This window comes from Gymnogyps californianus, chromosome 1 (assembly GCF_018139145.2).
Source record: "Gymnogyps californianus isolate 813 chromosome 1, ASM1813914v2, whole genome shotgun sequence".
In the NCBI taxonomy this organism is placed as follows: domain Eukaryota; kingdom Metazoa; phylum Chordata; class Aves; order Accipitriformes; family Cathartidae; genus Gymnogyps; species Gymnogyps californianus.
The window spans coordinates 79,410,651-79,424,953 of NC_059471.1; the positions used below are offsets into that span (position 1 = coordinate 79,410,651).

A 14,303-nucleotide genomic window follows, 5' to 3' on the forward strand; every position below is an offset into this window, starting at 1 on the left:
AAGGACAAAGAGGAAAAAAAAGACAAATACACCGGGGAATATGCTTTCCTGAGGAACTTTGATTGAAAGGAGTCTTTTCTATCAAGCCTTGCAAAATTTTGTATTAATACTTACAGAATGGAGAACAATTTTAAATATATCTTACCTGAATTAATAAAAACTCTGATTGATAGGGTTACTTGGGGAGTGATGAGGCTTCTTATTTTTAAAATTAATTGTGTGGTTTACAGTTACCACCTGTGCTATGCTGGCAAATGTTGATATACTATGGGATAGAAAATAATCACTATATTAGAAACAAAATAATTATTGTATAAGAAACTTTCTTAATAAAATAAAAGAAATTAAAAGACCCATGCAATCAGTTGAATATACTTTTACCATTTTAAAATACAATGAATCTGCTTTATCTTCCACTCCCTCCATCTCCATATCAGTCGTCAATTTAACAGGTATATTATGCATCATTTTCAAAAGGGCTGAAGTGGAAGTGATCAATTAATTGCATAATTAGCAGTTCTCATAGATAAGAATTTATTCATATTAACAGTCATGTACAGTGAAAAGTGTTAGAGGTCTGTACATCTCTGGGAGATTTAATGAAAACCAGACCTGTGAAGCCCTAAGACTCACGCACTGATATAGCAATGTCCCAAAAAAAGCAAAAGAATGATCTTTATGCTGCTTGTGCTCATGTGTGCACGAACTAGGAATTTGCTTCATCTGATGAGTAGTTTACAAAACTGGGAGACACGCATGTCCTTTCTCCCTGTCTCTGCTAGGCAATCTTCACTACTTATCTTTTTGTATATGAGCGCTGCATGAATGCGAATATGAATCAAGCCACTTAACCCTCTTATCGGAGCTGGAGCAGTATGCTCTGCAATAATTGGTTCTGCCCTAAAATCAAAAGCTCTCAACAGATTTCAACAATTTGAACTCACTAATTTGTCTTGATATCCAGCCAAATGAGCACCAATACTAAAATTTAAGAGGAGTTTGGAGAGTTAAGCTAGTGCTGCAAGACTGAATGCAAAAAGGGGAAATTACTATTTGAAGGTTTATTACTCTGGATTCTGACTGTGGAACAGTCACCGTAAATTTGGATAGCCCTTGAAATTAGAAACCAGTGCTGTTTAACTAGTGTTTAACTAGTTGCTGTCATACACAGTCTGGTTTACCTCTTCAGTATCCTTTTTTAGAAGATATTATATAGTAATATTGAAGTGATGGATCAAAATCATGGCCTCTCTTTCCAGTGGTCTTTTTCTGACAGTTATCAGGATCAGAATCCTTGGTGGAAGACGCAGGAGCTGTGTAGTAAATAAAGAAGATCCCTAAGAAGATCTCCTCCTAATCCTAGATAGTATGACCTTGGTTTAAGATGTGAATCCTGACAGTTTAGATTTAGCATTAGTTATATAAATTTTCATCATATGAAGATGAAATTCCACTTTAAGTCTTTCTAAATTCTTAGCATAGCCTGAATCATTTGGCAATGGGAACACGGTGTTCTCATTTACTATTTTGAAATGGGACAGTTGCAAATTTCATGGAACATCTTGGAGTTTAATACTGTTTCCTCATTGATATAGGATAAAGGAGGCAAAACTTACTATACCTTCCCTAGCTTACCTTTGTTTTGTATACTTTTATTGTGCCTCTTTCCTTTAATACCTCATTCAGAAAAGAATTGTCTCGTCAGTCTCTCTCATCAATCTTAACTGATGAGTTTTTCCTTGTCCCTAATTTCTTGCAATTTTCTTCTGTGAACTATTTCCAATTGTGCAATATATTCTTTTAGAAAGACTTTACAAGTATTGCCTGTCAGGTTTTGCCATGAAGTATCACTACCTGTTTATATACTTACTTTTTAATATTACCCATTTCATCCTATAGACTGTCTGTTGTCTTTGTGTCTCACTGATTACAGATATGCATGAAGCATTAGTCTTTGCATAGGTCCTTTTTCTTAAATATGCAGGGAAGGTTATGGTATGAATAACTAAGAGCGTAGACCGTTCAGTTATTTTTTCTCTAATGTTCATTGTACTGCAAATATTTTTACAGAATTTGAACTTGCATCTTGTTTCCTGTTCATCCAACTTTGTGTGAAGTCCATTATCTTTTCATCTGAATTTGATCAACCTGTGATACTTTGTGTCATACATGGATTTTTCAATTCCACAGCTCACTTCCCTCGCAAAACTGAAGTAAATAGATTAAAATAGCAAGAGACTTAATACAGGTTAGCATCAAGGTACCTTACTATTGACTCTTTTGCAAAGTGTCACAGGCTGGGTTTTTTATCTCTTTGTTTCCTGCCTGTTAGTCAGATTTTGATTCATGACAACCTTTTGTCTCCTAACCCATGATGAATGTTCCAGAAACTTTTTCTGAAGGTCCTTGTCAAAGATCTTTCGAAGGTTTAAATCTAGATACAGCCTCTAAACCAAAAAATAGTCACTATTTTAGTAAGACTTTCTTCCCAACAACTCAAGGCCTTCTTACCTGCACTCCTGAAGGACTCCTGGGTGCATACATGATTATACATTTTTCCTGGCTACTTAGTGTTTTGATCAGAAACTGATCAGAGAAATTATCAGTTTCTCTCAGAAACCTGGTAGTTCCTGTGGACCTGTTGGGCCAATAGGTCCTTTGAGTCATTTGGGCTGTTAGTTCCTTTGGAGGCTTCCAGTTCGTGATATATTTTTTTGAAAAATTTTTGTTTCTGTGTATTTTCCTATTTAGCTCTTTATTGTTCATACCAGATCACTGAATGATTTTTCATATATTGGCATATAAGTCATATCTGATGTATAATTTATGACCTCTAAGTTATTTATAACATATAAGTTATTCTGACTTATAACATATAAATTACGGTCCTTTTTATCCTGTTAATATTAATATTTTCAGATTGAAGTATGGAAACCATTGTGTTTAACTGAAGTCTCTTAAAACTTTGCATGTAATTTTTCCAGCAATTTTTTTTTTTTTTTTTCCAGTTCTGTGACAGTTCTCTGTTGAAAGGTATGGAACTTTGAGGTATTTTTTTTGTATGTGATATCCAGGACACCTGCACTGACTTCTTCTTAGGTGTTTTTCACTAGCTTTCTCATTAGTATGACATCTGCAATTTAAGCATATCCATTTGAGCTAGTCACCTTAGCTTTCCTTTAGGAACAGAAATAAGGTTAGTTTTTTTAAATACTTTAGATCTCTACTTTAGAATAAGATGAATAGAATAAATAAATAAATAGACTATTCTCTCCATTGAATAAACAAGCAGCTTAAGATGACTGGTCTAAAGGATGCCATTATATTCTTCTTTGGTACCCTGAGATATTGAATCTAATTATTTTGTGGTAATTTTTGTTTAGTTGCTTCGTGACTCATTTCTTGAATTAGCTTCAGTGTGTTATAAAATATGTCTCTGCTGTTACATACTTTATAGCAGTAAACAGTGAAGGTATTAAGAACTTTTCTCAACAATTTTTCTCATTATACTATTTCACTGGTACATATGCAGACAGTAGAAGTCCTCCCTCATTATCACTTGTTGACATCTATCCCACTCTGTTACATATGGGATTTTCTATGGAGTCTCCTTGCATCTCTTAATATTGTCAACTTCTTTTGGATATGTAGCTAAATATATTTTGCCTGTACCTTGGACCTGCATATTAGAAACATTGTCTTCCTTTGTATTTATGAAGCGTTTAGCACAATGCATACAAGCACTTGGCTACTGTCATGCTGCTAGAGTGGGTCATGAGTCCTGCTGCTAATGGAAATGGAGTCAAACACAGATAATGGCAAACCATTTGAACAACATTCATTTTAAGTGCTTTGTGCCTTAGAAATAGGTATATTCATAGTTACTTTGTTAATATCCATGAAAAATAATAATGAATGTTTCTTAAGGACTTAGACCTTGATTTTTTAAATCTACTACAGATTTGTGAGAGCTAAACAAGGATTGGAGGAATCAATTATCCAGTATTTTATTGAAATTTATTATTTTTATACAGTTTCATATACTGCAGTGATAAGTTCATTCAGCAGTGTTTCTTGAAGCTATTAGTAAACCTTTTCCTATCTGTAAGCCACAGAGAAATCAAGCTGACCATTACTTTGGCCTCAAGAACCATGCTATTGCATATTTAGTGATATTAGTTGGAGTTTCACTTTTTACTTTAATGAGAGCAGGAATTGACCTTTTTTTCAAATGTACTGTATTTTTATATTCTCTCTGAAGTGATCCAGATTTTTAAATAATCAACCCATCTTGTAATTTTGACTGAAACAGAAAATATCCTGAGAGACCATTTCATTTAATTAGAAGAAAGGTCAGATGAGAAGATGTCCAAACGAGCTATGTCTATTACATTCACCTGTACAAGAACAGCTCAGGTTGAGAATTAACAAAAGCAGTACATGAAACAGGTTAAAAATCAGTAAAATAAAGAGTGAGCTTGTCATTGAAAATAAATTGTTGTTTGATAGTTTTATAAGGTAAGCAATAGTAGCCAGTTTTGATTGTCGATATTTTTAGCATAAAGTCCACTACAGATGGGTAGAATAATTAATTTCATTGTATTTTTCTATCATTCAAGAGAATAAAGTGGGTTTGGAAGCTTTGTTTTTAGAAGAATATAAGAAGGAAGGAAAGGGTAGTATGGTTATAATCCAAGTGATCTAAAAAAGTTATTTTAAATAGTTTTCAACATTCATCATTCAAAATATTAATAGTAATATACCACAGAGTTCCCCTTTATATATCATCCTTTGTAAAAGCTCTATTCCCAGAGTTAGGTAATAGCAGTCAATTTAAACCAGAGGGAGAAAAAAAAGAGATATTCTTTTAGCTAAGATTTGAAATGAGGTTAAAATGGAAATTTGACATGTTGTGGATGACTGCAGAGAGTTATGTCTGTAGTTTGCCTGCTCCTGCAGATTTTTCAGGAAAGGTGAATGTAGGCTATTGTTCAATATAACACTGAAGGGTGCAGCTACTCAGAAAGCATAGATAGCTAAGCATGAAAATACAGCCCAGGGTGTTTTATGCTGTTTTAAAAACATTTTTAGAAGAATTTAAGAGAACAAAAATAATACATAGCTAGGCTGCCTAGAGTTTGCCAGACATATAGACTGCTAGGCTGCTGCCTTTTCTCTGTTTCAGTGTTATCAAGTCCAAGCAAAATACAAAACTGATGGGTCAGATCCTGAAATATCAAGAGATTTTATTCTTAAACAATGACCTTTTGTGGATTTTTTATTTTCCTTCTAATATTTTAGCCCTTTGGGTGTTTGCTTCATGTTTCAAGCATTAGTAGTGAAACCTTGATTTATTTTTTAAGGAAAAAAGAATGCAGAGAGCTTGAACAATGTTTAACAGCTAGAGTTTTAAAGACAACGTATGTCAAGGGATTTGTAATCATATAATGGCATTAAGCAACTCTAGTGATGTCACTAAACAGTTCTAATAAAGATGAACACCACGTAGGCATAGATAATAGAAGACAGTCTTCTGCAATGACCTGTAATTCCTGCCCTGGTTCCCTGCTATTCCTAACCTCCAGAGATATCAAAAAATTATGCTCCAATTAGTCTTTTGAAAGGAAAACAGCAGTCACTTCTTCATAGACATAAGCGAAGAGATAGCCCTGCTGTGGAGTCCATTTTGCTTTTTGTACCTCACAGCAGGGAGGCAGAGTCTGCTGAGTGCTCCCTTTGTGCTTGGGTAATGTGCAAGTTTTCTGTCCTGTTCTGTAGTGATTCAAGAAAATTGTACTGTGAACCTAGGAGCTGTGAAAGTGATCCAATATCTAGGTTTTAAGAATTGCGACATATGTGGGAATGGGATTCACCACTTACTTGCTTACCTTGAAATTGCTCTGTCTTCAGATTACACAGGAGGCAACAGTAAAACGAGAATTTATTTAAACAATCCAATCTAGCTAGCACTGTTACTAGGTTCAGACACGTATACAGAAATAAAAGGAACCTCATACTTAAAGCTACCTATGGTATATATCAGCTCTTAGAGTTTTCTGTCTGTCCATACTGTCCAGCCAACAAGCTACTGTGATGTGTACACAGAACTGGGATCTGGCTCATGAACTAAATCATCTCCCTGGCATAACTGTTCACTGAAAATATCTTAATTTGAGGATAACTGTAATTTTATGTCCTTATACATTTCTTGTGTTTTTATTCAGATTTTACTACTGCTCAGCAGGATTTTCTGTGAACCATAACTCAGTCAGGATATTAATCATGACACTTTCGTGCTAGGTACCACATAATCCCCACCAAACTTAAAATCCTAATGACTGTTGTACGTGGATAGAGTCATCTTCTCTACAGAAGATGCACACAGTCTATTGACATCTACACTGGTCTCGACCCAACTGTATTAACAACCGATCAGCATGCTGTTGGGTGAACACTTCCTTCTGCTAGGTGACAGGTGTTTTGAACCTCCCCAAATAACATCTTTATAAATTTAAATCTACATTTTCTTTAGACTTCTGTTTTGAAAATCATAGTTTTTACAAGAATGTACACAAAAATAATCCATGTGTCTCATTCCTGAGTTTTAGAATAGGTAGCCACGCGCTTTATTGTGAGAATGGAATTGCATTTGATGCAGTGACAAGGGTAAATTTTTAAGACTACTCTAAAAGACAGATCCTCTTGTTGAGATCTGAACTTGGCACTGCTTTTCAAAAACAACTTAAACACAGATTGTTGCTTGACGTAAAGTTGGATATTAGAAAGTCTAAGTTTTCTGATGTCAGACTAGATAATTATGTGTCCCTGACTATTCAATATTATGAGTTCTGATAAAGTCCATGAAAAAAGTAAGCAAAAAAGGTAAACAAAGAATCATGAGCTAAAGTTTTTTCAGCCACAAGACTCTGTATATATATAATGGGTAAAGATCTATGCAAAAGAGAGTTTTCTCTCTTGAAGTTGCCACTTACCTTTATGAACAGTGAAAAACCTGTAGAAAACCAGATGGATTCTGAATCTCCCAATGCTGAAATAGAAAAGATCATTGAGGAGTCAGTAAGATAGACAGCATGTATGGCAAGGCCCGGGCTTGACACCAAAGATATTAACATCTGTGTGGTGTTTTGAAGGTCAAAGAGGCTGAGGAGACAGAACTATTGAAGTACTTTTTTGTAATATTTTGTTCTTTTGTGGGTTTTTTTACTTGAAAAAGGGAGATACAGGAAAAATAGGCTCATAGTAGTTTTGTTTGAACCATGAATTGCTGTTTGATTCAGTTAATGGCAGGGGTTCAACACATATTCCTCTTCTTTCAGACATTTTTATTATATAAAACAATCTCAGTTTAGTTGTAAATGCCTGGCCCAGATCATGCTTAACCACATCCAAACCCCATCTGTTTACCAGAAATATTTTTTTCCAAGTGATATATTAATTTCAAAGATCAGCCTGAAGTGCTGTACATAGTCACATGACTGTGTAAGACATTAATAATAGTACTTGTGATAGCTCTTCATACAGAGTTGTGTCAAGCATATATTAAGTAATGGTAGAAATGTTGTCATAGAATAAACACATTGCCCTTCTGCAGAGAGGTCAGGAGGACTGGGCAGTGATGGATGTTGTAGAAACAAAGGAAATGGCTGCAATGTAGTGTTGGATGCAATCAGTTGATAGTGCATTTGATGCAACTGTGTTGGTTTAGAAGCCAAAAAGGTCTTCACAGCATCCTGAGATCTACCATCACTGTAGCAAATTTCTTCCCAGTTGAATTGGAGAATTCAGTAACATACTTAAATTAGTACTTTCTTCTATCTGAAGTCATTAAGCACCATTTTTAATAAAATATCATGTATCTTCTCTGGGTTCATACCTCAGACATCTAGGCATACCTCAATTTATTTTTGATTCCTGTATTTTGGTTATATCTTCACATAGCTATGTGGCACACTATCTAGACCAAATTCTATATGAAGAGTCCTGCAAGGTGCCTTTTTATCTCCTACAGCTTTTATTTAATTTTGTTTGTAAACTAAATACATTTTAGAAGCTCTGTCTAATACATATTAGTGGATTTACTGTGAGAAAGGTGCTGATTGTAGATGGAAAATCTAAACCTAGCAAACTAGAAATAAGATAAATACATTTAATGAAAAGATTCTAGCTAGACAGAATGTTTAATATTTGGAAATTGAATCTTGCAGGGGGGGTATTTTTCTAAGAAGAAATTGACTTCTTAGCAAACAAAACTTTCATTTTTCAGGTGGAAAATCAATGAACTGGGAAGGAGGTATTCGTGTGCCAGGGCTTCTCCGTTGGCCTGGAGTAATACAGGCTGGTGCCTATATTGATGAGCCAACAAGTAACATGGATATATTTCCTACCATAGTCAAACTTGCCGAGGCACAGTTACCCACTGACAGGTATGCTCTGTAGTTATCTCTGTTTTAGAGAAAGTCTCATGAGCGTTTTGTACATTCTGGTGATGTCTATTAAGATAGAGGGGAGAATGAAAAGAAAAAACTAGATTTTAAAAGCACTTTTTTGTCATTACTTACAGTAGTATGTTGTCTGTTTTCATATTGACATACTGATATATTTTACAGAAACTTTGTCTGTAAATACAGCTTAACTTGCAGAACAAGCACCAAGCAGCAAGAAGATAAGAGAATACCACCAAGAGCAACATACTGTCAAATCAGGCCTAAAATTATTTACTAAAAGCAAAAATGAATGTATCAAAAAAAGACTCTGTTCTGCATGAGTGAACGTGGTAGAAAAAGGAACTGCAAGTGTAAATTATTTTAAACTTGATGAGCTCAACCTTGGCCTGCTTAGTATAACACAACACATCAAAATACCAGCTAGGCTTTTCTCACAGGTTTTTTTGTTCTCTACCGAGTTAGTGAAAATAATCCCATACAGAGTTATGGACCCTGATAAGAAAACCCACTGGACTTCTGAAATTCTTAAGATGTTTTATTGACATTCCTACATCCCTGTGCTTTGTCTTGTTCAGGAGATACCCAGTCTCAGCAGCAAGGTGCCTCCACCTAAACTCTCTTGCCATCCAAATCCAATAAGTGGAGAAACCTGCTGATATGCATATGCTTTGAATGCATCTACCATACACGAACAGCTTTTGAGCACAAAGCATCTAGAATCCACGTGGGGAAAACCAGTGGTGAGCAGAGACACTCTGCTAATGATGATTCGCTGAGTGCTTGAAGGAAATGGCAGAGCAGGACATGTGTAAGACATGAAAAATTAGTCAGACTGGTCCTGAGAGATCCCCTACAAGCAGTAACTCTGTCAAACCTAAGCAGTTCAGATTGTTCTTAATGGGGGCAGATCTTATGCACTTTGTTTTCATACTGCTTGAGTGAAGACTAAGCACCAATGTTTTATTTTGGTCTCTTTGATAGAAATCCCAATATACTCATGTAACTTCCACTTGCAAGTTGCTCCACTGATTCTTCTGTGTAGACTAGATGCCATAATTACTGCTTCATGGTAGGTCATGGACTAGCTTGAAGCATTTTTGATCCAGCAGCTGAATTCCTATCACTCCACTGAATTCTTCCTGAGAAATAAAAGAAATTACTATGATTAGGATTCGGTCACTGGGAGGGAGCAGGTTAGAAAGGAAAGGAGGAGGTGCTCCTAGTTAAAGAAGAAAAACAAGTCATCAGAAAGAAAAGTCTCATATATCCCCCTGAAACCAGCAGTTGTGGGAATGCAAGAGTACTGGAGACATATTACTGGAGATACCCTTTTCCCCATCAACAGGCTGTAGAACAGAAAGTGTACAATAGATATGCATATGTCCTGCTCTCAGCTTGATAGTGAGCAAGCCTACAGGGGCAAGACATTACTCAGGCAAGAAAACACGACAAATTTAAAGTGGGAAAGACTCTAATTCAACAGACCTCCACAGACAGGGATGCACCCAGAAAGCAGAGTTATCGGACAACATAGCTTTAGGAATTCCAGGATGCTTTCCTGCCCATCCTTTGAGAAGAGTCCTACTCAAAATGGTGCTGTTGCATGCAATTGCTGCCAAGAATTTCATAGTCATATGTAGCTCATGGCTTAAAAAAAATGAAGTTAGTACCTGTCTTGTAGTAGTTACACTAATGTGAAAAGGGTTTTACATGGTAATGAAAATTAACAGAGACATTTTTAAACTTTTAAGAAGTTTCAAAAATTTTTTTATGAGATGTTGCTCAAAATGCTTAAAAAAGAACTACCTGCTGATCTGTATGTCAGCAAAAAGTAATTTCCTATAAAACTTCTTGTAAAATTTGTAATTCACACCAGGTCAAAAATGCAGATTGTGATTTCTCCCCTGCCAGCTGATTCCAGCAATTCAAAGCTTAATTTATGGAAACATTTAAATGCCTTGCTTATTTTATAACTCCATTTTGATGTAAATTGACTGACTCCTTCAAAGCACGATTGAAATTGTCCAGCAGCATTTAGAGAATTTTTATATATATATCTCTCTGTGTGTGTGTACGTGTGTAGTTGATAAACACATATTTAAACATAGTTCATTTTCAACTTTGAAATGACTAGTTCTGTCTTAAATTCTGGCATACATAATTTGCTGGACAGAGTTCTTACCATTACTTCCGGGGATGCTAACACAGCACAGCATATATTTCTCTTGTTTTAGGGTTACTTTGGCCAGACTACTCCCAAACAGCTTGAGCAGGTATACCTGAAGGACTGTGTTGTAGCAATTTATTCACATATGTCTGGTCACTTTCTCAGAAAAAAAAAAGAAAAAAGATAAAAATGGATTGAGGAAACAACATTCCTCATGGTAAAATGTAAAATTAATGTTTTCTTAAATAATGTAAAAATCAAAGGGGAAGAGCACCTGAAGGTTTTTCTCCGAACTGACCAACTGGAGGTGGCCGTTCAGATTTATTTTTTTAAGTAGTGGAAATGCAGAGTTATAATATCTTCTCAGTAAAGTGAGGTTTGGGTTATTCTTCTGATTTTGAAATGCTTTCTTACTCAGAATTATTGATGGACATGATCTGATGCCCTTACTTCAAGGAAAAGTTACCCGATCCAAGCATGAATTTCTCTTCCATTACTGTAATGCATATTTAAATGCAGTGCGCTGGCATCCAGGAAACAGTAAGTAAACTTGCCTGTTCACATTTTAAATATTTCATATAATTTTTCATGCAGCTTGAAAAGAATCAGGAAAAAGCCTTGGGCTATAGTAACAAATTGTTTAAAATATCTAGCCTTTTACCTTCTTTTTCACTTTTCTTTTTGGTAGAAAGTGCCTATTCACCATTTAACTGTTTGACATCAGTTTGTTGCTATGCATTAATGTTACATATCAATACAATAGTGAGATCTATGGTATCTGAAACTATTTTTTTTTTAAACTTGCCTGAGAGAGAGTCTGTGTTACAGAATGAAGTAGCCAAGGTTAACTGTTACATCTTCCTGAAAATGTACAGGTGATAGGATGGCTTGCTGAATAACAGCATGAGTATGATGTCAGCCTGGCCATTTTTATTATTGGGATAGCAAAATATAGGAGAATCACTGAGTCAAAGTCATAATTATCCAATAAAGGAATACAGTATTATAGGGTCCCTTTTCATGCTTTTTATGAACGATATAATTCCACTTTGTAGGCCAAGGACAAAAGCATTTCCCACTGATTTGCTCCTTTTTAACTAACAGCTCGCTGTTTCTGGTAGCAACTTCCACATTAACTAAAGCATATTTCCCTTTCTGTAAAAATCTCTGTGCTGAATGAAGTCAAACACATATCTGTCTCATCTCAGTTGACAAAGTGACGACTTGTGTTACAGCTTCAAAATGATGATCCAAGACAAGCTTTGGTGTAGCATTTTTTGGTTTAAGTACCTTGGGAAAGGACTTGCTTAATAGTTAATGTGCAAACTTGAAATGAGTTGGAAACTTTGTCTTCTTGGTCATCTGTAGGCTAACTACCTGTCTTGGACTTTAAACTAGGAAAAGGGAAAATATTACATATAACATTTATTTACCACTACTTTGCCTATGAATCTTGCATTTGATAAATAATCATAAGGAATAACCAAGCAAATGGAAGATGTGTTTATCTAGTACCATTTTTTATCTGAGGTTGGATGAAATTATTCTGCGTCATGATGAGGAGAGAAGTAGGCAGAGCTCCAGGTAGGCAGAGAAGCTGTTTTTCTCAAACATGCACCTTTGCAAGATGAAGTACCCCTTGTCTGAGGAAAGGGTCAGCTTTGTTATTCACTGAAGAGGAGTTTAATGGGAAATGAAGGGGAGCAATGATGAAGGACTAGTCTATTGTATTTACTTGAGGGGCAACAATGTAGATTGTGATTCTCCCTTTATCCTTTCTCCAAGGCAATCAAAAGAGAAAGCCCACCCAGAACCTGGTAATAACATTTTCATAACACTGGGCTGATTTTTGTATGGAAGGTAGTTGTGGTTTAACCCCAGCCAGCAGCTAAGCACCACACAGCCACTCGCTCACTCCCTCCCGGTGGGATGGGGGAGAGAATCAGAAGGGCAAAAGTGAGAAAATTCGTGGGTTGAGATAAAGACAGTTTAACAGGTAAAGCAAAAGCCACACATGCAAGCAAAGCAAAACCAGGAATTCATTCACCACTTCCCATCGGCAGGCAGGTGTTCAGCCATCTCCAGGAAAGCAGGGCTCCATCATGTGTAACGGCTACTTGGGAAGACAAACGCCATCACTTTGAAAGCCCTCCTCTCCTTCTTCTTCCCCCAGCTTTATATGCTGAGCATGACATCATATGGTATGGAATATCCCTTTGGTCAGTTGGGGTCATCTGTCCCAGCTGTGTCCCCTCCCAACTCCTTGTGCACCCCCAGCCTCCTCGCTGGTGGGGTGGGGTGAGGAGCAGAAAAGGCCTTGACTCTGTGTAAGCACTGCTCAGCAGTAACGAAAACATCCCTGTATTATCAACACTGTTTTCAGCACAGATCCCAAACATAGCCCCATACTAGCTACTATGAAGAAAATTAACTCTATCCCAGCCAAAACCAGCACAAAGAATTTTTTATATACTACCTTGTCAGCCTACATTGTAGTGTGAGAGTAGGCAATAGCCAGATATTCCTCTCTACTCTCTTTTGTACCAGTCCCCTGGGAGTGCTCAACACCTTCTTCTTTCTTACTTGTCCAGTCTCAGATCTTCAAAAATGCCTTTTCCATGTAGACAATGCAATCATATTTGTAAAGATATTTGTTGCAGTCGGCTAAAGGTTTGCCCCTGTTTTTCTCTCTCCCATGTGTTACTGTTGTATAGAGATAAATATACTTGCATTACAGCTGTATGCACCTGATACTGTCTGCATTGTTGTGGGTACTCATGTGGAAAAAAGAGTATGGTTGTTTTTTCTTCTGATATCTTAGCAGCTCTATATGAAGCAACTGATAAGTTCAAAGTGCATTATATTACTAGTTAGAGTATTATTGTCTTCTAGCCACCCACCACAGCTCGCTCTTTACAGCTAATTTCAGAGTCCATCCACAGTCACTGTTTCTGCTACTATTAAGTGATATTTTAGTATGTGAAGATGAACACAAGTAAAGCAGAAATATAATGCAAAGCTTTTTTTTTTTTTCTTTTTTTTCTGGAGAAGCAATTATTTTCAAACATTTAATTCAAAATGTTGCAGAGCTTCTGCCTAGTGGCAAAGAACCAAATTGGAAGTATCCTAAAGCAACAGCTTATGCCCTATACTTACGAATACATCCAAGAAAGTGAATGAGGCCATGTTCATTAAAGACGGACTAGAAAGCTGGAAAATTATGCGACATTCACTTAACCTCAGCATGCTACTGTTATCAATTACAAGGCTGTAAGTCTTCAGGGTTTGGGTATAAACGGATCACCATTCCTAAATCTACAAATATTCCATGTCTAACACGCTTTATGGCCTAAGTAAGTACGACATTCCTCCATGAGCACACACATTTTCCAGTATCCAGAAATGACTGCAGGACCTCTCATCTTTTAGTTGCACCTTGCCAATGACTGTAGTCAGGCGAATATCACTTAATTCACAGAGGACAGCCAGAAGCTGATACTTAATATTCTTAAGGATAGTCTTGAAGAGGTGATATTCCTTAGTTAAGAAAAATCAGGAAATTCTTGAAAAAAAAGTCACCAAGGAACAGTTACCTCTTTCTGTGTCCTGTAAATGATCTTTTAGACCAGGAAAGACTTGTGTTGTTCTTGATCTGTGTTCCCCAGATAGTT

At 36.3% G+C, this 14,303-nt stretch overlaps 1 protein-coding gene across 3 annotated transcripts in view; it reads left to right on the forward strand.

The window, feature by feature from the left end:
• The window catches only part of STS (steroid sulfatase), a 106,949-nt gene that overhangs the window by 69,863 nt on the left and 22,783 nt on the right, over positions 1-14,303 (forward strand). For all 3 annotated transcript variants that reach the window (XM_050910793.1, XM_050910808.1, XM_050910800.1), the window contains 2 exons: positions 8,285-8,444; positions 11,051-11,172. In XM_050910793.1, the coding sequence (XP_050766750.1) occupies positions 8,285-8,444; positions 11,051-11,172 (282 nt within the window). The remainder of the gene's footprint in view (positions 1-8,284; positions 8,445-11,050; positions 11,173-14,303) is intronic.